Raw genomic sequence first — 23007 nt, 5'->3', positions numbered from 1 at the left:
ACATGCACAAGGAGAAAAGTGCGATTGAAGTTGGGTATATGCGAGTTGGGCTGTGTAAGAGGAGAGGGGTATGCATTGGGGGTATATATGAGTTGGGTTGTGTAAGAGGAGAGAGGTATGCATTGGGGGTATATATGAGTTGGGTTGTGTAAGAGGAGAGAGGTATGCATTGGGGGTATATATGAGTTGGGTTGTGTAAGAGGAGAGAGGTATGCATTGGGGGTATATATGAGTTGGGTTGTGTAAGAGGAGAGAGGTATGCATTGGGGGTATATATGAGTTGGGTTGTGTAAGGGGGAAGAGAGGTATGCATTGGGGGTATATATGAGTTGGGTTGTGGAAGAGGAGAGAGGTATGCATTGGGGGTATATAGGAGCTGGGTTGTGGAAGAGGAGAGAGATAAGCATTGGGGGTATATAGGAGTTGGGTTGTGTAAGAGGGAAGCGAGGTATGCATTGGGGGTATATATGAGTTGGGCTGTGGAAGAGATGTGAAAAAAATGACCATAATGCCACAACGTCTGAATTTTAGTTGCAAAGTTGCCCCAGAATACCTGAAAAGTTGGTCGATGCGAGGCAAGTGATATCTCAAGATCGATCCCATGTCGCTTACCTCACTTCAGCAGGGAGCGACACATACATAATTACGCGGCATAAGAGATGTTTTAAATATCGTCTATGTATAGCTTCTGCCGCATATATTTCTGCCATACAAAATTGACTGACTGAATCAATTTTGGACCGTCTATATAGAGTTCCACCGCTGTCCATCTAAGGGTTAATAAAACACACCAGTGGATCATCGTAGAAATAAAAGGAGGCAAAATGAGTGACTCCTCGGCATGGTGACTTCTGAAACCCACAAACACGGAAGCAAGAGAAAGACAAGCCTGCGAGGAGAACACGAGACTACTACTGAAAAAGGAAAATGGCAGGTAGTTTATATTTTGACGGGTACTGAAAAATAAAGTAATGAATCAAGGCTCGCAGCTGAAGCCACAGACACAAAAGCACACAGCCCATCGACACAGCATTTCCAGCATTCATTGGCACGGCACAGAGTAGAGTTAGTTGCTTCTTGTGAGGGGGGTGAAAAAAATAAAAATAAATATCGACGTAATTGTTATAAGCACCATCACCAGAGTCTTGAGTTGATGGATGAAGAGGTGGGGAAGTGTAACATATACTCTCACTCTCTCTCTCTCTCTCTCTCTCTCTCTCTCTCTCTCTCTCGTAAGTGTTGGAAGCTAGCAGTGCGACCTCAACTGGTGTCGTATCTCTCTCTCTCTCTCTCTCTCTCTCTCTCTCTCTCTCTCTCTCTCTCCCCCCTAGTATATGGTGCACCCCAAAGCCACAACATAACAAAACCAAGTTGCCGAGAACAGAGAAATAAAGACAACCTCTACACAAGCTGTTTTGGCCTTGACTCGCAGACCACGGCCCCGTCACGGAGACACAACAACAACAACAACAACAACAACAAAAAAGCCAATTGGTGGAGATGGAGTGAAAAAAAATTAGCCAATATGTGAACATGAGAAAAGTTTGCCAATACGATTAAAAAAAAATGGAAGCACGTTTGTGTCTGCCTTTTGAAGTTGTATAAATATTGCCAATGAAAGGTTTCTGTTGTTCTTTTTTTCTTAATTGTTCAGAATTTCGTTTTTTTGTTTGGTGCAAAGGCGTGTGAAGCAATGCATAAACGTTTTTCTCTGCCCTCTGTTTAAATAATTTCACGTTTTTGGTTTTCAACAAAAGAATTTTTTTTGCTTATTATTTTTTTCATTTTTGGTTTATCTTTTATCTTCTGCCTGATTTCCCAATATTAAGCAGTGTGCCGCTGCTGCTGCTGCATGCACTCGCTCAGCAATGCAGGGGGTGCCTCGTGGGAGGAGGGAGCGGAGGAGGAAGGCCAAAAGGGAAATGAAAATAAATACAAAACAAATGAAAAAATAAACGCACAGCAAAAAATGTCTTGAGTAGCATGACGGCCTCAACGCTAGAAAAAAAGCAAGAGTTGGCTTGAGCAGCGAACGGCCTCAACATGAAATAAAAAGATAAAGCATTGGCAGCACCAGAGCCACACAGAGGGAGGCTCGGCCCACCACTCAGGGTGTCACTCAGCGCCAAGACCTACTGACAAGCCCACCGCAGACCACAAGACACCAATGAGATATTAATAACAAGATAATAACAACAATAACTGGAAGACAGCTTGGGGGATGTGATTGCTGTCTTGTGTACTTGCCTTCGCCACATTCCACCGAGCCTGTCAAAAACAAGACCTGTCCTCTGGCACCAGCTTTGTTCCTGCACCTCAAGCTCCTCTATCCTCACAGCATCAAGTGGGCAATACATCATTATTATTTTCAGAGTCATCAAACAGTTATGGCATGTCTTTTTATTCCCAGTGAAGGAGGCAACTCAAGGGCATCACACACACAGACAATAAAAGGCCCACTAAGAGCTGCTCCTGCAAAAATAGACAAAAAACAGGAGCAATTAAAAGAGATGAAAGTAAGTGAATTTGATTGCATACTTTATCCTCCTGTGAATTAAATACATTTCAAAACCTCAAAACACAGCCCAGAGGAAGAGGATGCCGCTGGGTGCCGAGACAGTTATAACAAAGCTGGTGTCATCCGGGGAGAGTCGTCACTGATGGATTCACTAAACCGTGGCACAGTGGTGGGCCTGCCAGGAGGTGCTTGCATGCAGACTGGCAGAGGAGACGGCCAAACTGTCCCTACCTACAGCTCTGGGCCGCACCAGCCACGCATGTTCAGCGGTAAGGCACGGGGAGGTAGGGAAATGCGGAATGATACGTGTGTGGTGCGATTCGCCTGTTTAGTCTCCGTCGGAATGTATTAGTGAGATCAGCGTGTTTGGAATTGACTGCGCAAATGTAAGGACACACCTCACATCGCCACGTCAACTCCACACACCTTGACTTCACCTAAACCAAATTGCGGCAGAAACCGAGCAGGGAAATCACACCACACACATGCTATCCAGCGTTGCCAACTTATCGTATTAACCACGTATCGAATCTATCATTTTTATCCCTCAAACTCTCGTACCTACACAAGTAACGTGAGAAAATCAAAGTTAGTGCTGAAACTGTTGAATATTGATGTTTTTCGTTTTGTTGTCATAGTTATCTGTCAGCAACTATGAGAATTAAATGCGATGAGTACGATAATTTGACAACGCTGATGGTATCTCACATTCCGCCCACCTCTCCGTGCCTTACAGAGTGGGGCAGAGGCACGGGTACAGTAGATGGTGGTGAGTGGGCAGGCTTTGTTCGGCTACTTACATGAGCCCAGGTTAGCAGGACGGTTGTCATTGCGAGTGTTAGACTTGATCTCTCCCTGGCCGGCTAAAGAAGGGTGATGGTGGTGACATTAGGGAAGAGAATGGCACCCGAGTTAACACTGAGTGGGCGCTTGGTGGCATTACAGGAGGGAACGAATGGGACCTGTTGGTTTTGGTTGCGGATTTTCTTTTTCCTTTGGTTCCCTTTTGTGTTTTGGTCTTAGGTTAGTTTCTCTCGTTCTCTCAGATTAGTGGTTCAGATATTTGCTTTCCTTATTAAGTATCAAATGATTGGTTACTTTTTCCTTTTTGTTATACGAGAGTTCATGAATTTGTCTCCTTTTTTTGAGTCTCGAATTAGCGGTTCACTTATTCCCTCGCCTTGGAATGCCAGAGTGCCCATAGATCACTACTTGCACTAAGGCACATCATCTATCTTTTCTACCTTCCTTCTAGCCTCTAGCCAACCTCACACTACGGAAAATAATGTCAATAAACAGTAAGAAATAAGAGCAATACTGTTTCTCAATTGGCCTTCCACTACACAAAAATTCAGGCATATTTACTTAAAGTTTCTTTCTCTATTTTTTCTGACTAGTGATATTCAGATAAAAACACACGAGTAGGTATACTTATCTGGTGTTCTTTCTCTCTAGTGGCTGTATTAAGTTAAATTTGAGAAGTTTCGGGTCGCTACAAAGGTCGGTTTAGAGGCCGTGTTACGAGTCCCATCCGAGAAATTTCAGGTTCCTAGAGTTCGGGATGAGTAACTCTGATGGGACACGAAACTGCTTGGATTCGACCTGTAATACGGCCCCCTAAACCGACCTCTGATGGGACCCGTAACTTCTCAGATTCGACTTGTAAAACGTCCCTATTTCTCAGACAACAGTAACAACACGTATATGGAAATGGTGAAGATATTGTACCTCCTCTCTGATTCAGCTTTCCTTTGTAAATAAAAAACATCTGGTGAGAATATAAATTGTCTGTTTTCTTTGATTTTTTTTTTATACCTTTGCCAGCTTTCCTTCACCCCCGAATGTGTGTAAGGTAAACAGAGGGGTGTGGAAAGATTATGTGTGTGGTGGAAATAGCTGATATCTGGAAGAGTGTAGAATAAATGTGTGTTATCAATGGTTAATGTCTCGAAGAGTGTAGAATATATGTGTTGTCGATGGTTAATGTTTGAAGAAGTGTAGAATAAATAAGTGTTGTCAATGTTTAATATCTCGAAAAGTGTACGTAGAATAAATAAGTGTTGCCAGTGGTTAATAGTAATCTGGAAAAGTGTTGAATAAATATGTGTTGTCAATGGTTAATGTTTATTTTTGTGTGTGTGTATTTTATTGGGGATACTATCTTGAGAAGTGTAGAAAAAATGTGTTGTGAATTGTTAATGTTTTCTTGTGTGTGTATTTTATTGGGGATACTATCTTGAGAAGTGTAGAAAAAATGTGTTGTTAATGGTTAATATTTTTTTATGTGTGTATTTTATTGGGGATACTATCTTGAGAAGTGTAGAAAAAATGTGTGTTGTGAATGGTTAATGTTTTTTTGTGTGTGTATTTTATTGGGAATACTATCTGGAGAAGTGTAGAAAAAATGTGTTGTTAATGGTTAATGTTTTTGTGTGTGTATTTTATTGGGGATACTATCTTGAGAAGTGTAGAAAAAATGTGTGTTGTGAATGGTTAATGTTTTTTTGTGTGTGTATTTTATTGGGGATACTATCTTGAGAAGTGTAGAAAAAATGCGTTGTCAATGGTTAATGTTTTTTTGTGTGTGTATTTTATTGGGAATACTATCTTGAGAAGTGTAGAAAAAATGTGTTGTCAATGGTTAATGTTTTTTTGTGTGTGTATTTTATTGGGGATACTATCTTGAGAAGTGTAGAAAAAATGTGTTGTGAATGGTTAATGTTTTTTTGTGTGTGTATTTTATTGGGGATACTATCTTGAGAAATGTAGAAAAAATGTGTTGTTAATGGTTAATGTTTTTTTGTGTGTGTATTTTATTGGGGATACTATCTGGAGAAGTGTAGAAAAAATGTGTGTTGTCAATGGTTAATATTTTTTATGTGTGTATTTTATTGGGGATACTATCTTGAGAAATGTAGAAAAAATGTGTGCTGTCAATGGTTAATGTTTTTGTGTGTGTGTATTTTATTGAGGATACTATCTGGAGAAGTGTAGAAAAAATGTGTTGTCAATGGTTAATGTTTTTTTGTGTGTGTATTTTATTGGGGATACTATCTTGAGAAGTGTAGAAAAAACGTGTTGTCAATGGTTAATGTTTTTTTGTGTGTGTATTTTATTGGGGATACTATCTTGAGAAGTGTAGAAAAAACGTGTTGTTAATGGTTAATGTTTATTTTTGTGTGTGTATTTTATTGGGGATACTATCTTGAGAAGTGTAGAAAAAATGTGTTGTTAATGGTTAATGTTTTTGTGTGTGTATTTTATTGGGGATACTATCTTGAGAAGTGTAGAAAAAATGTGTTGTTAATGGTTAATGTTTTTGTGTGTGTATTTTATTGGGGATACTATCTTGAGAAGTGTAGAAAAAATGTGTTGTTAATGGTTAATGTTTTTGTGTGTGTATTTTATTGGGGATACTATCTGGAGAAGTGTAGAAAAAATGTGTGTTGTGAATTGTTAATATTTTTTTTTGTGTGTGTATTTTATTGGGGATATTATCTTGAGAAGTGTAGAAAAAATGTGTTGTTAATGGTTAATGTTTTTGTGTGTGTATTTTATTGGGGATACTATCTGGAGAAGTGTAGAAAAAATGTGTGTTGTGAATTGTTAATATTTTTTTTTGTGTGTGTATTTTGTTGGGGATATTATCTGGAGAAGTGTAGAAAAAATGTGTTGTTAATGGTTAATGTTTTTTTGTGTGTGTATTTTATTGGGGATACTATCTTGAGAAGTGTAGAAAAAATGTGTGTTGTGAATTGTTAATATTTTTTTTTGTGTGTGTATTTTATTGGGGATATTATCTTGAGAAGTGTAGAAAAAATGTGTTGTCAATGGTTAATGTTTTTTTGTGTGTGTATTTTATTGGGGATACTATCTGGAGAAGTGTAGAAAAAATGTGTTGTTAATGGTTAATGTTTTTTTGTGTGTGTGTATTTTATTGGGGATATTATCTGGAGAAGTGTAGAAAAAACATGTGTTGTGAATGGTTAATAGCCGGAAGAGTGTACGTAGAAAAATAAGTATTCTCAAAGGTTAATATCTGGAGAAGAGTATCGAAAAAATGTGTTGTAAATATTGAAATCTGGAATGAGTATAGAAAAAATAAGTGGTAATAATAACATAATCAGTGGTAGCTTCACATTTTCAGAAAAGCATAACAGAATAAAAATTTGTGATGTCAGAGTACAAGTTATATAATCACCTGAAATATGAGGCTGTAAAATTTAAATAACCTGTAGTTAGAACTTGTCAAAATAAAAATGAGCTATAGATTGAGGTTGTATAGATTAAAATGACCTGTAGACAGAGGATGTATAAATTAAAATGACCTGTAATATGAGGTTGTATAAATTAAAATGACCTGTAGACAGAGGATGTATAAATTAAAATGACCTGTAATATGAGGTTGTATAAATTAAAATGACCTGTAATATGGGGTTGCATAAATTAAAATGACCTGTAGACAGAGGATGTATAAATTAAAATGACCTGTAATATGAAGTTGTATAAATTAAAATGACCTGAAACTTGAGGTTGTAAAAAAAATGACTTGTAATATGAGGTTGTATAAATTAAAATGACCAGTAATGAGGTTGTATAAATTAAAATGACCTGTAATATGAGGTTGTATAAATTAAAATGACCTGTAATATGAGGATGTATAAATTAAAATGACCTGTAATATGAAGTTGTATAAATTAAAATGACCTGTAATATGAGGATTTATAAATTAAAATGACCTGTAATATGAAGTTGTATAAATTAAAATGACCTGAAACTTGAGGTTGTATAAATTAAAATGACCTGTAATATGGGGTTGTATAAATTAAAATGACCTGTAATATGAGGTTGTATAAATTAAAATGACCTGTAATATGAGGTTGTATAAATTAAAATGACCTGTAATATGAGGTTGTATAAATTAAAATGACCTGTAATATGGGGTTGTATAAATTAAAATGACCTGAAACTTGGTTGTATAAATTAAAATGACCTGTAATATGGGGTTGTATAAATTAAAATAACCTGAAATATGAGGTTGTATAAATTAAAATGACCTAAAATATCAGATTATAAATAAAAATGACCAAGCATTTGTGGCTGGATCTAGACTTTGATTCTATGGGAGTTTGGTTCTTTGTGGTTTGGATCCCTTTAGATAATATTGAAACCCATTTTGATCATGTGATATGTCAAGTAACCCATCCCCCTGAAACAAGCCCCTGGTTGTAATACAGTCATCCCTCAAATAGTACGGTTTTCAATAATTCGGTTTTGGTTTTATACAGATTGTCATAGAAGATCTTATAAGAACATGCCCGGAACTTCTCAAATTCACTCTTATACAGATTGTCATAGAAGATCTTATACAGATTGTCATAGAAAATCTTTTAGGATTTTAAAATTTCCTGCTCATTGGGATATTTAAAAATCCTTAAAAATCTTCTTAGAAAATCCACGTAAAAGCAAAACTGAACTATTGAAAACCATATTATTTGAGGGACGACTGGAGTGAACTCAGTAACTTCTAACTTTAAAGTCAAAATACATAGAAATAACATGAAATCCAGTCTCCAAATATATAAAAGGAATGACGAACACTGAGAAAGTAGTCACCATCTCACAGGACCACCTCCCAATATGATACAATACCTCACACTACAGAAAATAATGTCAATAAACAGTGAGAAAAAAGAGCAAAACTGTTTCTCAATTGGACTTCCACTACACCAAAAAATCCAGGTATATTTACTTAAGGTTTCATTCTCTATTTTTCCGACCACCATCCTGTCCCCATAGTGTCAATTGTTTACACCATCTCGAACTGGCTTTCGTTTATATACAAAAAAGTTTAAAGAGGAATAGAATGTTGAAAAAAAGGAGTAAAACCATGTCTTAAAGCATCTTCCCATAGATAGAAAAAGAAAAGAGATGAAAAGATTAAGAAATGGTAAAGAATGTTGTAAAAAAGTAGTAAAACCATGTCTTAAAGCATCTTCCCATAGATAGAAAAAGAAAAGAGATGAAAAGATTAAGAAATGGTAAAGATGTTTCCAGTTTACCTTGTCTAAAAAAAGGAAAAAAGAACAAAAGAAAATGAAAACAAAGATTGAAAAGCCATTACACAAAGAACACCATCTCTAAAATGACTTTCCCAGTGTACAAATATTACTTAAAAAGAAAAAAAAGGTTGATATGCCATTATATAAAGAAAAGTAACACCATCTTCAAAATCTAACTTTCCCAATACACAAAAATATATATAGATTAAAAAAGATGGATATGAAACAGCTAAGACGCCTTCAATCTGGCTTCTCTCTTCATACAAAAACAAAAGTAAAACAATGAAGAAAACAGAGCTAACAACATTCCCTTCCACTCACGAGCCTGCCATTCAAAACACATTAAAACAAAACTCTAAGAAACAGCTAAGACGCCTTCAATCTGGCTTCTCTCTTCATACAAAAACAAAAGTAAAACAATGAAGAAAACAGAGCTAACAACAATCCCTTCCACTCATGAGCCTGCCATTCAAAACACATTAAAACAAAACTCTAAGAAACAGCTAAGATGCCTTCAATCTGGCTTCTCTCTTCATACAAAAACAAAAGTAAAACAATGAAGAAAAACAGAGCTAACAACAATCCCTTCCACTCACGAGCCTTCCATTCAAAACACATTAAAATAAAACTCTAAGAAAATATAAGAAAATGAAGCACAGTTAATCCTCAAATCCAACCTTATCCAGACCACAACACAGACACCTACGCAAACCCTTCCCTCAGACCCCGAGTTTCCTTCTCTTGCGAATGGAGGAAAGGGAGGGAGGGAGGGACGGAAGGAAAGGACTAGGTAATGAAGGGAGGGAAATAAGTAATGAAAGAAAATTAATACATATTTTCATTGGTTTAAGTTACTGTGTAGAGAGGAAGAGGAGGGAAGAACAGATGGGAAGGAGAGTAGGGAAGGAGAGGAGGGAAGGAGAGGAGGGAATGGAGGGGGAGAAGGGATACATAATAAAGGAAAATCAACCAATATTTACACTGGTTTGAAGATACTGCATTGAGAGGAGGGAAGGAAGGAAAGGAGAAGGAGAGGGAGGAGGGGTAAAAGAGAGGAGGACCCACCCATACCAACGCTTATTTTTTTGTGACCACAGAAACAAAGACGGCACCAATGGCTGTCGCTGGAATGGCTGTCTAAACTAATGAGGAAAAGGAGAAAGACAAAGAAATGATGAAGATGGAGAGAAAGGAGAGAGAGCAAGTACAACAAATGGAAATAAAAAAAAGGAAATGAAGATGAGTAGAAGAAGGACAGGAAGAAGAGAGAAAGAGGAAGTGAACTAGATGGAAATAAAAATAAAAAGAAAGATGTGAAAATAGACAGAAAGGAGAGAGAAAGCGAGTAAATCAGACATCAATGAAAAGGAAAAAGATGTGTACAAAAACAGATAGATGAGAGAAAGCAAGTAAATCAGATGGAAATGAAAAGGAAAAAGAAAGAAGTGGAAAAAAACAGATAGGAGAGAAAGCGAGTAAATCAGACATCAATGAAAAGGGAAAAGATGTGTACGACAGAAACGATAGATAAACAGCAATGAAAACAGGTGAGAAAATAAAATAAAGAAGACAGAGAAGGAAAACAAAACGACGGAAACGAGAAAAACATAAACGTCACGAAGTCAGCCAATTTTATAGGATCCGAGACTCACCTTCCTGGACCTCAATGCCCTCCTGTTTGAGCAGCTCTCGGAGGCGTTGAATCTCCTCCTTCAGCTCTCGGATCAGCTTGGCGTTGGCGTCCTCGTTCACCACGGCGTTACAGCGGATCTGCTTGGCCCTGTCTGCATACCTGTGGGCGGACACACTCGTTAGTACACCTGGTGCCTTGTGATCGTGGGTATGACTGATTGATTTATTGGGGTATGTAGATATGCTTGTAGGTAGGCTTGTAGGTATGCCTGATAGCTTGAAATGTATAAGATGTATTTAGAGTTGAATGATACGGTGTGTTTTTAGGAGTATATAAGGAGAGATTGACATTAAAAGATATAAATATAATGCTTTCTTCCTTGCAATGCCCTTTCTCTTATCTCTCCCTCCATACCACCATGCTTACACATAACTGATCCAAGGTCTTAAACTCATCGATCTTCTCCATTTCTTCACCATTCAAAATTATTCTGCATTCTTTTTCACATTCAATTTCCACTCGATATGGGCGTACAAAATCTACAACCTCACTTCTACTTCGCTCACAAACCATCACTTTACTTTTGTTGACATTTACTTTCAGCTTTCTCCTTTTATAGACACTATCAAAAACACTGACCAAATTTTGTAAGTCACATAACAACTTCCTTGGAATTATGATTAAAAGACAATTTCTAGGCACACACGAACACACATGCCACATCCACAAACCTGAGGGTGGAGAGCGTCTCGTCATAGTTAATATCGGCGGGGGAGATCGCGGCCACCATAGCGGTCTTGCTGTTCCCGCCAAGGTTCTCCCTCAGCAGCCAGGTCAGCACGGAGTCACGGTAGGGGATGAACTCTCCTTTTCGCTTTTTGTTGGTGTTGGGTTTTGAGGCCTGAGTGGGGAAGGAGAAGGAAGAGAAGAGTAATAAAAATGTGGAGTCTCTTATCTTCTATCAGGATCAGGAACTACCAACTCTCCGTAAGCTAATGGTAATAAAAGTAGTAAAAATGTAGAGTCTCTTATGTTCTCTTTAACAGGATCAAGAACTTCCTATAATAATAATATGGAGTTACTTTTCTACTCTTTAACAGAATCAAGGACTACCTACCCTCCTTAAGCTAATACTGCCAAAAATGTGGAGTTCCTTATCTTCATTCTATTTATTTATTATTTACCGGGAAGGCTCGATGATTTACGTTCCCTTTTGAGTCAAGATGAAAAGAATACTCACCACCTCAGCGAGTCCGGAGATGACCTTTCCGAGGGTGGTGAGGGACTTGTTGATATTGGCGCCCTCCTTCAGGCGGGTTCCTTTCGCCCCTGTAGAGTCGGCGCGCTCGGACCCGGCCAAGTCAACCAGGGAGATCTGGACGGAAGGGAACGGAAGAGCGGCGAGGTTAGTTTTCGTTAGGATTCTGCCGTTGGAAGTGTTCTATCTTGCTTTGCTGTGAGGGCGCATACTGGATAATTTTAATGGACGAGAACTTTCCTGAGTGGTAAAAATCAGAATCCCTCTTATATTCCAAGGCTACACACATTTTTATTTTACGGTAAAGGAATGGCAGAAAGAGAAAAAAACCCCCCACTTAGAACTGCTCCCATGAATACATATTAGCAAACATAAATAGCAAAAATACTTCCGCAGAGCATAAATATTTCTGATAATGCTCCTCCATATACTAAATACGTACCCATATACAAAACACATACCCATGCTCTTATAATCAATGTCCGTTTTCATATTCACAACAATAGGTCTCTTTTTTTTTCATGGGGTTAAGGATGAGGCTTTGGTTAGGTTAAGTATAGAGAGAATTATAAAGAGGGAGAGAGAGATACAGACAGTGACAGAAATAGACTAACAGACAGAGAGTGCGAGAGACAGAGACACAGACAGACAGAAACAATGAAAATGGTAGAAGACACTAAGAAAATAAGACAGGAAACAGACAGTAACAATAGGAAAAGGGATGAAAATGAAAACAAAGACAGAGAAAGACAGACAGAGAGAGAGAGACTAGAACACAGATAGACAGAAAGAACAAGAATGAAAGAACAGAGAGAAATGAAAGACCAAAGAAACACAGCAACAGAAAGAAGGGAGATATACATGAAAACAGAGGCAGAGAAAGACAGATAGACAAATAGAGAGACAGAGAAAAACAGAGACAGCTAGAAACAAGAAAAATAAAAGTAGGCGCTCAAAAACAAGACAAAAAAACACACACAGTAATAGAAAGAAAACAGATGAACAAGACAACAAAATAATAAGCATCGGGGAAGTATCGGAACAGAAGAGGAGGAGTGATAAGCAACACAGATAGAAAGAATAGATATAAAGAATGAAAGTAGGGAGAGAAAAGAACGTCCAAAGAAACACAGTACCAGAAAGCAAACGGATAAACGAGAAAACAAATTAATGAGGATAAGTTAAGTATAGGTATAGAGGGGGAGGAGGGAGGGGAACGCAAACCTTAGAGACGCGTTCAGTGGTCAGCTTGGTGGTGGAGTCATCGCGCTGCTGGGTCAGTACGATGGTGAACACGGCATGGGAGCGGGAAGAGGTCTCGTTCATGTTTGTGGCTGCGACTGTCCTGTAGGGGGCAAAAAAGGGAGACGACGGTAGGTTCAGAATGCGTCGAAATCTGCCGGTTCATATCTCTTAAATTTTTCTCAGTATACCTTCGTGAAAAAAATCGTATAGTCACATTTCACATTTTCTGTCTTTTTTTATTTTACATCAAAGGATCAAGGGCAACAAAGAGAGTACACACACACACACACACACACACACACACACACACACACACACACACACACACACAAAAAAAAAAAAGAAAGCCTGCTACTCGTCACTCCCACAAAAGTAAAAAGTAGCCAAAAGAGAGGTCAATTGACACTAGTTGGGTGCATTCACTGATACCGAGACTAACAAACCATTCTTTAGTCGCCACATTTTATCACTTAGTTACTATAGCGCATTTTGGTGTCATATTTGGACTCTGAGATCGGTATTCTTAGATCCTTCCAACGCTCACATCAACTATCTTTACAGGCCAAAAAAAACAGTTAAATGCGTCTTTATGAGTGCTTTTTCATTTCCACGTAACAGAAGCTTCCATCGGGGTCACAAAACTACCCACGGAGAGGCCCACAACTCCCCCGAAAGCCTTGTTAGATGTGTGTACTTGGGTTCTAAGACTTTTAAGAATATGGCACTGTGAGAAGCCAAGATCAGTATCCCCGTAGGCCTAATAAACCTACACAAAACAAATTACAAGAACCGAACCATTCACGTCAACACCCATTCGCCTCCTCACACACCCCTACACACCCACCTGGCTTTGTTCCCCTCGTCAATCAGGTTCTGGATGTCCTCGTAGGTGGTGACTGCAAGTTTGGCGAGGTCCTCAACGTAGGGGCCAAGCAAAGGGTGTTCTCGGACCCTTAGGTTATTATGCTTCTTCGGGTTCAGGAGGTCCCTCACGCGCTCACAGTAGATCTCCATGTAGCTCACCTGTTGGAAGGAGGAAGGTCGTCAGTGCATATTTGAAGACACGGCAAAATAGGGTTGAATGAGTTATGGATTGTCCTGTATTTGAATGATGTGGATTGTCCTAAATTTGAATGACTTATGGATTGTTCTAAATTCGTCAAAATAAGCCTTTCATTAAATCACTATGTATAAAGCACTTCACATTTTTGTCAATATACAAAAAATGACAGTATATACGTAGTTACATTTTTTATCGCATCACTTTGCGTCATTCACGGACATAAAAACTAACAGGCATATTTTTACTGTCACCACATTTTATCATTACGTTCCTATGTGCGCTCTTTAATAATTCTGACCTCACGTGTTTCTGTGAGAGGAAAATTCTATACTGGGAGCGGAATACGTGTTTTAAAGTATGTATTTCAAAGAGTATATTAATTTCAAAGATATATCCATTTTTTAATAATTCTGACCTCACGTGTTTCTGTGAGAGGAAAATTCTATACTGGGAGCGGAATACGTGTTTTAAAGTATGTATTTCAAAGAGTATATTAATTTCAAAGATATATCCACTCTTTAATAATTCTGACCTCATGTGTTTCTATTAGAGGAAAATTCTATACTGGGAATGGAATATGTGTTTTAAAGTACTGTATGTATTTCAAAGAGTATATTAATTTCAAAGATATATCCACTTTTTAATAATTCTGACCTCACGTGTTTCTGTTAGACGAAAATTCTATACTGGGAATGGAATATGTGTTTTAAAGTATGTATTTCAAAGAGTATATTAATTTCAAAGATATATCCACTTTTTAATACGTAATTCTGACCTCATGTATTTCTATTAGAGGAAAATTCTATACTGGGAATGGAATATGTGTTTTAAAGTATGTATTTCAAAGAGTATATTAATTTCAAAGATATATCCACTTTTTAATAATTCTGACCTCATGTATTTCTATTAGAGGAAAATTCTATACTGGGAATGGAATATGTATGTTAAGTATGCATTTTACAGGGTATACTAATTTCAAAGAGGTATTTCTAGTATGTACAGGTAACTCTCGATTTACGCGAGTGTTGCGTTCTTGAAGAGGTCGCGTAATTCAAAAACAATGTAAATCAAACAAGAGGTAGGTTTCTGTCGAAAAATAAATACCGTAATTTTCGGCCTATAGCGCGCATTTTTTCACATAAAAAATGCCTGAAAGTTTAGCCCTGCGCGTTATACGCTGAATGTACAAATTTTTAATGATTTTTTTCTTCTTTGGGATGTTTTTAAGGGTCTGTTTTTCGTCTTATCCAATAACAACGGCAAACTTACTTTTATTATTGTTTATAATCCTTCATAGTCCGTAGCTGTCCTATAATATGTTACCATAGAATACAGGGCGATCTAATAACTACTATACAAAGACTAAATCGGTGGAAGATCGTCCATGCCTTGCTGTTATCCCGTTTTTCCGTCGGGCGCCATTAGTATGATCTTGATCTTGATGTCACAGGTGGCTTAAGACTGTATGACTAAGGAGCAGTACAAGCTACATAAAAAATCATATTGGAAAAAAATGTCCATGTCTTCATTACTAATTATTAATATTTGTGAGAATAATGGGGTGAATATGATATCAGAAACTGTACATCATGAGTCTTGTACGAGGAGTTATTTCACGCAATCCCAGCCCGGCCGCCATTTGCGTTGTTTACAAACCACACAACCACACCCACACATCAAACAGCTGCATGCCGCGTGTCACCAGAACCGAGATATCTACTCGGGCACTCATTCTCAGCCTCTCTCGTGTGAGGAAGAAATGAGGGACACCATGAAGGGCTGGCTAGTATTGGTACCGGTACCGAGCAGTCTGGTACCAGTACCGTACCGTATTGGTGGTACCGTTAGTACTGGTACTGGTACCGGTACCTGCCCACCCCTATTGCTGAGTAGCATGGCAGCGTAGGTACTGTATTGTTGCTCAAGTGGCGCGCGGGAAGAACTGAGCTCAGCTGTGTGGTCGTGTGAGTCCAGTTGCGTGAGACATCTGGTGGCCACTCCATAAAATATCGCGTATAAGTGAAAAAAACGCCTAAATTAAACATTTATTTGGATTTTGGACCCCGCGTTATTTAAAAACGCGTAAACCAAACTCGCGTAAATCGAGAGTTACCTGTATTTCAAGAGTATATTAGTGGGAGTAAGTATGAGTATAGAAAAGAGTGAGATATTATTGCGTATGTATTTAAAACAGGGGAAAGAATAGTTTGTCGACCTTTCTATCCGTTGGGAGATAAAAAAAAGTGTGTATTGCGGATGTATTTAAAAAAGGGGAAAGAATAGTGTGTCGACCTTTCTATCCGTTGGGAGATAAAAAAAGTATTGCGTATATTTAAAAAAGGGGAAAAGGATATTCTGTCGACCTTTCTATCCGTTGGGAGATAAAAAAAAGTATTGCGGATGTATTTAAAAAGGGGAAAAGGATATTCTGTCGACCTTTCTATCCGTTGGGAGATAAAAATAGTATTGCGTATATATCTAAAAAGCGATAAAGAATATTTTGTCGACCTTTCCATCCGTTGGGAGATAAAAAAAGTATTGCGTATATATCTAAAAAGGGGAAAAGGAAATTCTGTCGACCTTTCTATCTGTTGGGAGATAAAAAAAGTATTGCGTATATATCTAAAAAGGGGAAAAGGAAATTCTGTCGACCTTTCTATCCGTTGGGAGATAAAAAAAGTATTGCGTATATATTCAAAAAGGGGAAAAGGATATTCTGTCGACCTTTCCATCCGCTGGGAGATAAAACATGACCACCATCAGAGTGGCACAAAATATGACTGCGTTTCCATCATGAAGGCAAACAGCGGCGTGTGTGTGTGTGTGTGTGTTTGTGTGTTGATTTACTTATTTTCCTTTTTTTTGTCATTCTCCGCTACTATAAAAACTAACAGAGAAGATGGCGCCACTATAAACACTTGCCTGCGCCATTACGGAGGGGAGCCGAACACCATCCAGGCCCCTCAAGCAAGCCTACTGGTGCTATATGCGTAGACGTAAAAAAAAAAATAAAAAAAAAAAAATAAATAAATAAATAAAAATAATAAAAAAATAAATAAAAAAATGAATAAATAAGTAAAAAAAATTAAAAACAGGTGAAAATTTGTTGATCCAGTTTCGTCACACTTGGTAATTGAATAAAAGTTTAATGGAAGGGACGGCTATTGACGGATGGACTATTACCGCGCATATCATGAATACTAACACAACCGTAGCGGCCGACATAAATACTATAATGAAAGCCGTGAAATCGGAAATAACGCAAAAAAATTCTCGGGGCGTAAATTCTCTGTCTGTGATCAACTACAATTCTCTTTCTATCTTCTTTCTCAGTTTCTCTCTCTCTCTCTCTCTCTCTCTCTCTCTCTTACCAAAATACCTTACCTTTTCATTTGTTTTTACCTGTGAGTTGCTTTCTTTACTGCAAAAACTAAATAAAATAACACTAGAATAACACCCATACCCGCACCAGACCTAACGACCTCACCAAAATACCTTACATTTTTTAATTGAGTTGCTTTCCTCACTGTTAAAACTGACTAACTAACTAAAATAACACTAGAATAACACCCACACCAGACCTAACGACCTCACCAAAATACCTTACATTTTTCATTTGTTTCTGCCCTTAAGTTGCTTTCCTCACTGTTAAAACTGACTAACTAACTAAAATAACACTAGAATAACACCCACACCAGACCTAACGACCCCACCAAAATACCTTACATTTTTCATTTGTTTCTGCCCTTAAGTTGCTTTCCTCACTGTTAAAACTGACTAACTAAATAAAATAACACTAGAATAACACCCACACCCACACTGGACCTAACTTGACCTTTCCTCTGACCCCACGTTCGTTTTTCTTTCATCGGAGCAGCGGACTTTTTCGTTACCGTCCTTATTTTTCGACCCTAAGCTGCCTTCCTTGCCGTAACGATACACCCCAATACACACACACACACACACACACACACACACTTAACCATAACCAGTAACCTACCTCCACCGAATACTGCAGCTCATCATCGGTGGAGTCGGCAATGCGGTTGAACATGTCCTTGCAGATGAGGGGAATGATGCCCTCCTGCCCCTCCTCCTGCTTGCCCATCATCGTGTAGGACTTCCCGGCACCTGTCTGTCCATAGGCGAAGATGCACACATTGTACCCTGGTGAGGAGAGAGACGGGAGAGGGTTAGAATGTGATAACTGGGTATGGGGAGATGATTCGGGCGTGTGTTAACCCCTTAGCTGTGGATTTCCTATAAGAAGACATCACCAAGCTACAGGAATGGAACAAAAAGTGGCTGCTACAATACAATGAAGAAAACTGTAAAGTCATGCATCTTAGGAGTGGATATCCAGCATACCAATACATGGGAAACACTCGACTATCCACCACAGAGGCAGAGAAGGACCTAGGAGTGTATGTTACCAGGCTACCAGTGAAGGGATATCCAGCATACCAATACATGGGAAACACTCCACTATCCCACTATCCACCACAGAGGCAGAGAAGGACCTAGGAGTGTATGTTACCAGGCTACCAGTGAAGGCGAAATCCGTGCCAATTGCAGCGGACGGGTTAAGAATGGCTGAGGATGGCAGAGATGAAAATGAGATAGCTGGGTGTTTGAAAGGAGATGGTTTGGGGGTATGACGAGGACTGATGCTAAGATGAAAGGAGTCAGGGAAAGGAAAAGTAAAATATGGAGTGACAAAGAAGATGGAGAGAGGTAGAGGGAGATGGAAAGACAAAGAAATGTGAATAGAGGCAAAGAGAAGAGGAGAGAAAGAGGGAGAATGAAGGAAGAGACCTAATGATAAGAAGAAAGTGAGATAGAAGAATGAAAGAAAAAGGAATGAAAAAAGAAGGAAGAGAAGAGGAGAGAGAGTGGAGTAAGGAAGAAAAGGCAGGAAATGTAGAGAGAAAGTGAGATAGAGAAATGAGAGAAAAAACAATGAGAAAAGAAGAGAAAAGAGAAGAGAGGAAAGATGGGAAAGACAGAGAGAAAGTGAGACAGAAAAACAAAAGAAAAAGTAATGAGAAAAGAAGAAAAACAGAGAATAAAAGAGAGGAGAGAGAGGGGAGAGAGAAGACAAGGTGCGAAGCGTGAGAGAAGAGATTTAGAGAAGGAATTTACGGAGAAAGGAAGGAATGCCCGAGGAATGAGGGAGATAAAAGAAACAGGATTAAGGGGATTGAGAACGGGAGTCGGGAGAGGGAGACTGAGCGTGAGGTGGAGTAGAAAGACAATAGACGAAGCGCAAACTATAGGAAAACAAGGAAAACAAAAGCGATTATAGATATTAAACTGAGAAGATCCATAAAACCTGCCTTCCCTTGCCCATAAGAGGTGGGAGTGATGAGGCTAAGAAAAAGGGAATAGAAAAACAATAGACGAAGCACAAACTATAGGAAAACAAGGAAAACAAAAGGGATTATAGATATTAAACTGAAAAGATCCATAAAACCTGCCTTCCCTTGCCCATAAGAAGAGGGAGTGACGAGGCTGAGAAAAAGGGAACAGAAAAACAATAGACGAAGCGCAAACTATAGGAAAACGAGGAAAACGAAAGCGATTATAGATATTGAACTGAAAAGATCCATAAAACCTGCCTTCCCTTGCCCATAAGAAGAGGGAGTGACGAGGCTGAGAAAAAGGGAACAGAAAAACAATAGACGAAGCACAAACTATAGGAAAACGAGGAAAACGAAAGCGATTATAGATATTAAACTGAAAAGATACATAAAACCTGCCTTCCCTTGCCCATAAGAGGAGGTGTGAGTGATGACGCTAAGCAAAAGGGAACAGAAAAACAATAGACGAAGCGCAAACTATAGGAAAACAAGGAAAACAAAAGCGATTATAGATATTAAACTGAAAAGATCCATAAAACCTGCCTTCCCTTGCCCATAAGAAGAGGTGGGAGTGACGAGGCTGAGAAAAAGGGAACAGAAAAACAATAGACGAAGCGCAAACTATAGGAAAACAAGGAAAACAAAAGCGATTATAGATATTGAACTGAAAAGATACATAAAACCTGCCTTCCCTTGCCCATAAGAGGAGGTGGGAGTGACGAGGCTGAGAAAAAGGGAACAGAAAAACAATAGACGAAGCGCAAACTATAGGAAAACAAGGAAAACGAAAGCGATTATAGATATTGAACTCAAAAGATCCATAAAACCTGCCTTCCCTTGCCCATAAGAGGAGGTGGGAGTGACGAGGCTGAGAAAAAGGGAACAGAAACACAATAGACTAAGCACAAACAATAGGAAAATCAGGAAAACAAAAGCGATTATAGATATTAAACTGAAAAGATCCATAAAACCTGCCTTCCCTTGCCCATAAGAGGAGGTGGGAGTGACGAGGCTGAGAAAAAGGGAACAGAAAAACAATAGACGAAGCGCAAACTATAGGAAAACAAGGAAAACAAAAGCGATTATAGATATTAAACTGAAAAGATCCATAAAACCTGCCTTCCCTTGCCCATCAGAGGAGGTGTGAGTGATGACGCTAAGCAAAAGGGAACAGAAAAACAATAGACGAAGCGCAAACTATAGGAAAACAAAGAAAACAAAAGCGATTATAGATATTGAACTGAAAAGATCCATAAAACCTGCCTTCCCTTGCCCGTAAGAAGAGGGAGTGACGAGGCTGAGAAAAAGGGAACAGAAAGACAATAGACGAAGCGCAAACTATAGGAAAACAAGGAAAACAAAAGCGATTATATATATTGAACTGAAAAGATCCATAAAACCTGCCTTCCCTTGCCCATAAGAAGAGGTGGGAGTGACGAGGCTGAGAAAAAGGGAACAGAAAAACAATAGACGAAGCACAAACTATAGGAAAACAAGGAAAACAAAAGCGATTATAGATATTGAACTGAAAAGATCCATAAAACCTGCCTTCCCTTGCCCATAAGACGAGGTGTGAGTGACGAGGCTGAGAAAAAGGGAACAGAAAAACAATAGACGAAGCGCAAACTATAGGAAAACAAGGAAAACAAAAGCGATTATATATATTGAACTGAAAAGATCCATAAAACCTGCCTTCCCTTGCCCATAAGAAGAGGTGGGAGTGACGAGGCTGAGAAAATGGGAACAGAAAAACAATAGACGAAGCGCAAACTATAGGAAAACAAGGAAAACAAAAGCGATTATAGATATTGAACTGAAAAGATGCATAAAACCTGCCTTCCCTTGCCCATAAGAAGAGGTGGGAGTGACGAGGCTGAGAAAAAGGGAACAGAAAAACAATAGACGAAGCACAAACTATAGGAAAACAAGGAAAACAAAAGCGATTATAGATATTGAACTGAAAAGATCCATAAAACCTGCCTTCCCTTGCCCATAAGAAGAGGTGGGAGTGACGAGGCTGAGAAAAAGGGAACAGAAAAACAATAGACGAAGCGCAAACTATAGGAAAACGAGGAAAACAAAAGCGATTATAGATATTGAACTGAAAAGATCCATAAAACCTGCCTTCCCTTGCCCATAAGAAGAGGGAGTGATGAGGCTGAGAAAAAGGGAACAGAAAAACAATAGACGAAGCACAAACTATAGGAAAACAAGGAAAACAAAAGCGATTATAGATATTAAACTGAAAAGATCCATAAAACCTGCCTTCCCTTGCCCATAAGAAGAGGTGGGAGTGACGAGGATGAGAAAAAGGGAACAGAAAGACAATAGACGAAGCGCAAACTATAGGAAAACGAGGAAAACGAAAGCGATTATAGACATGGAAATATAGAGAATAGAACACTACGTAACTTACCATCAAAGGCGTGTTGAAGCATCTCCTCTCCAATGTCTCTGAATACGTCCTGCTGGGAGGCGAAAGTTGGGTCGGTAACCTGAAGGAGAGGGAGGAAAAAACAGGTGAGTGACTGAGCGATTAACCGAGTGACTGCATAGGGGAGAGTGTGTGTTAGGGCGAGAGAGAGGTAAGGTCGTGAGGGTGTGTTCGGATGAGAGAATGAGGAGGCTGTGAGTGTGTGTTCGTATGGAGGCTGTGAGTGAGTGTGTGTTCGTACGAGGGAGAACGAGAAGGCTGGTGAGGGTGTGTGTGTGTTCGTACGAGAGGTGCGGCTGGTGTGTATGAAAGAAGGGGAAAGACAGAGTGAGGGAAAGTGTGTGGTAGAAGACAGCGGAAGAACAGGTCTGTCTATAAGAAAAGGAAGGAAGGAAGAAAGGATAGGAGGGATGAGAGAAAGAATGAAGACAAAAGATGGGAGGAGGAAGAAAAGGGACAAAGAAGAAAAGAAATGGAGAAAATAGAGAAATAAAAGGAAGACAAAGTAGAAGAAAAGGAACATTGGAGACGAAGAAAATCAGAAAGGACGGAGACTAAGGGAGAAAGTGAGTGAGTTAGAAAGCAAAAAGAGAGAAAATATGAGTTTATAAGAAAAAGAAAACAAGAAAAGACTGCATGAGTAGATGTGAATAAGAGACGGGAGGATCTTAGACAGGGAAAAAAGGAAGGAAAGGATATAAAAGAAAAAAGAGAAAAGTAAGAGGAAAAGAATTTGTGTGTGAGAGAAAGATAAAGTAAGTTAGGAAAAGCAAGAGAGGAAGGAGAATTTGTGTACGTGAAAAAAATAAGATGAGGAAATGAGCAAATGAATGAGAGATATGTAAGGAGGGAGACGAGTGAGTGAGTGAGTGAGTGAGTGAGTGAGTGAGTGAGTGAGTTAAAGGAATCACATTAGTCTTTGTTAAACTCTCTTTAATCACAATATATTAGCTGGTATTCCTCCTCCTCTTCCTCCTCCTCCTCCTCCTCCTCCTACTACTACATTCCTCCTCCTCCTCCTCTTCTCTTCCTTAACTTCTATTAAAAAAAAAAAAACACCTATTTACCTGTTTTTATATATTGTCTTCATTTCTTCATCAACGACGTTTAGTAATTTACGAAGCATAACCTTAATTCACACACACACACACACACACACACACACACACACACACACACACACACACGCATAAATAAACATGTACATAATGGAAGAAGACAATGAAGAAAAGGAGAATAAAAGAGAATGGAAGATTGAATAAGGAATGAAGGGAAGGAGGAAGGAAGGAAGGATAGGAAGGATGAGAGAAAGAAGGAAAGAAGGAAGGAAGGAGAGAAGGAAGGAAGGAGGGAGAGAAGGGATAAGAGGAAGAAGAAAGGAAGACAAAAGATGGGAGGAAGAAAAGGCACAAAGAAGAAAAGAAATAGAGAAAA

At 38.8% G+C, this 23007-nt stretch overlaps 1 protein-coding gene across 10 annotated transcripts in view; it reads right to left on the bottom strand.

Annotated features, from left to right (window-relative positions):
• Positions 1 to 23007, bottom strand: part of LOC127002141 (kinesin-like protein unc-104) — a 130376-nt gene that overhangs the window by 48543 nt on the left and 58826 nt on the right. For 9 of the 10 annotated variants that reach the window (XM_050867749.1, XM_050867751.1, XM_050867752.1 and 6 more), the window contains 8 exons: positions 21556 to 21634; positions 17780 to 17946; positions 13561 to 13739; positions 12696 to 12816; positions 11454 to 11588; positions 10945 to 11114; positions 10233 to 10372; positions 3319 to 3381 (listed from right to left, as the gene is read on the bottom strand). In XM_050867749.1, coding sequence (XP_050723706.1) covers positions 3319 to 3381; positions 10233 to 10372; positions 10945 to 11114; positions 11454 to 11588; positions 12696 to 12816; positions 13561 to 13739; positions 17780 to 17946; positions 21556 to 21634 — 1054 coding nt within the window. The remainder of the gene's footprint in view (positions 1 to 3318; positions 3382 to 10232; positions 10373 to 10944; positions 11115 to 11453; positions 11589 to 12695; positions 12817 to 13560; positions 13740 to 17779; positions 17947 to 21555; positions 21635 to 23007) is intronic. The other variant, XM_050867755.1, reaches the window with a different exon arrangement.

Source organism: Eriocheir sinensis, chromosome 22 (genome assembly GCF_024679095.1).
Source record: "Eriocheir sinensis breed Jianghai 21 chromosome 22, ASM2467909v1, whole genome shotgun sequence".
Classification (NCBI taxonomy): Eukaryota; Metazoa; Arthropoda; class Malacostraca; order Decapoda; family Varunidae; genus Eriocheir; species Eriocheir sinensis.
The sequence above is the reverse complement of the archived record's forward strand: the minus strand, read 5'-3'. Positions and strand labels throughout refer to the sequence as shown.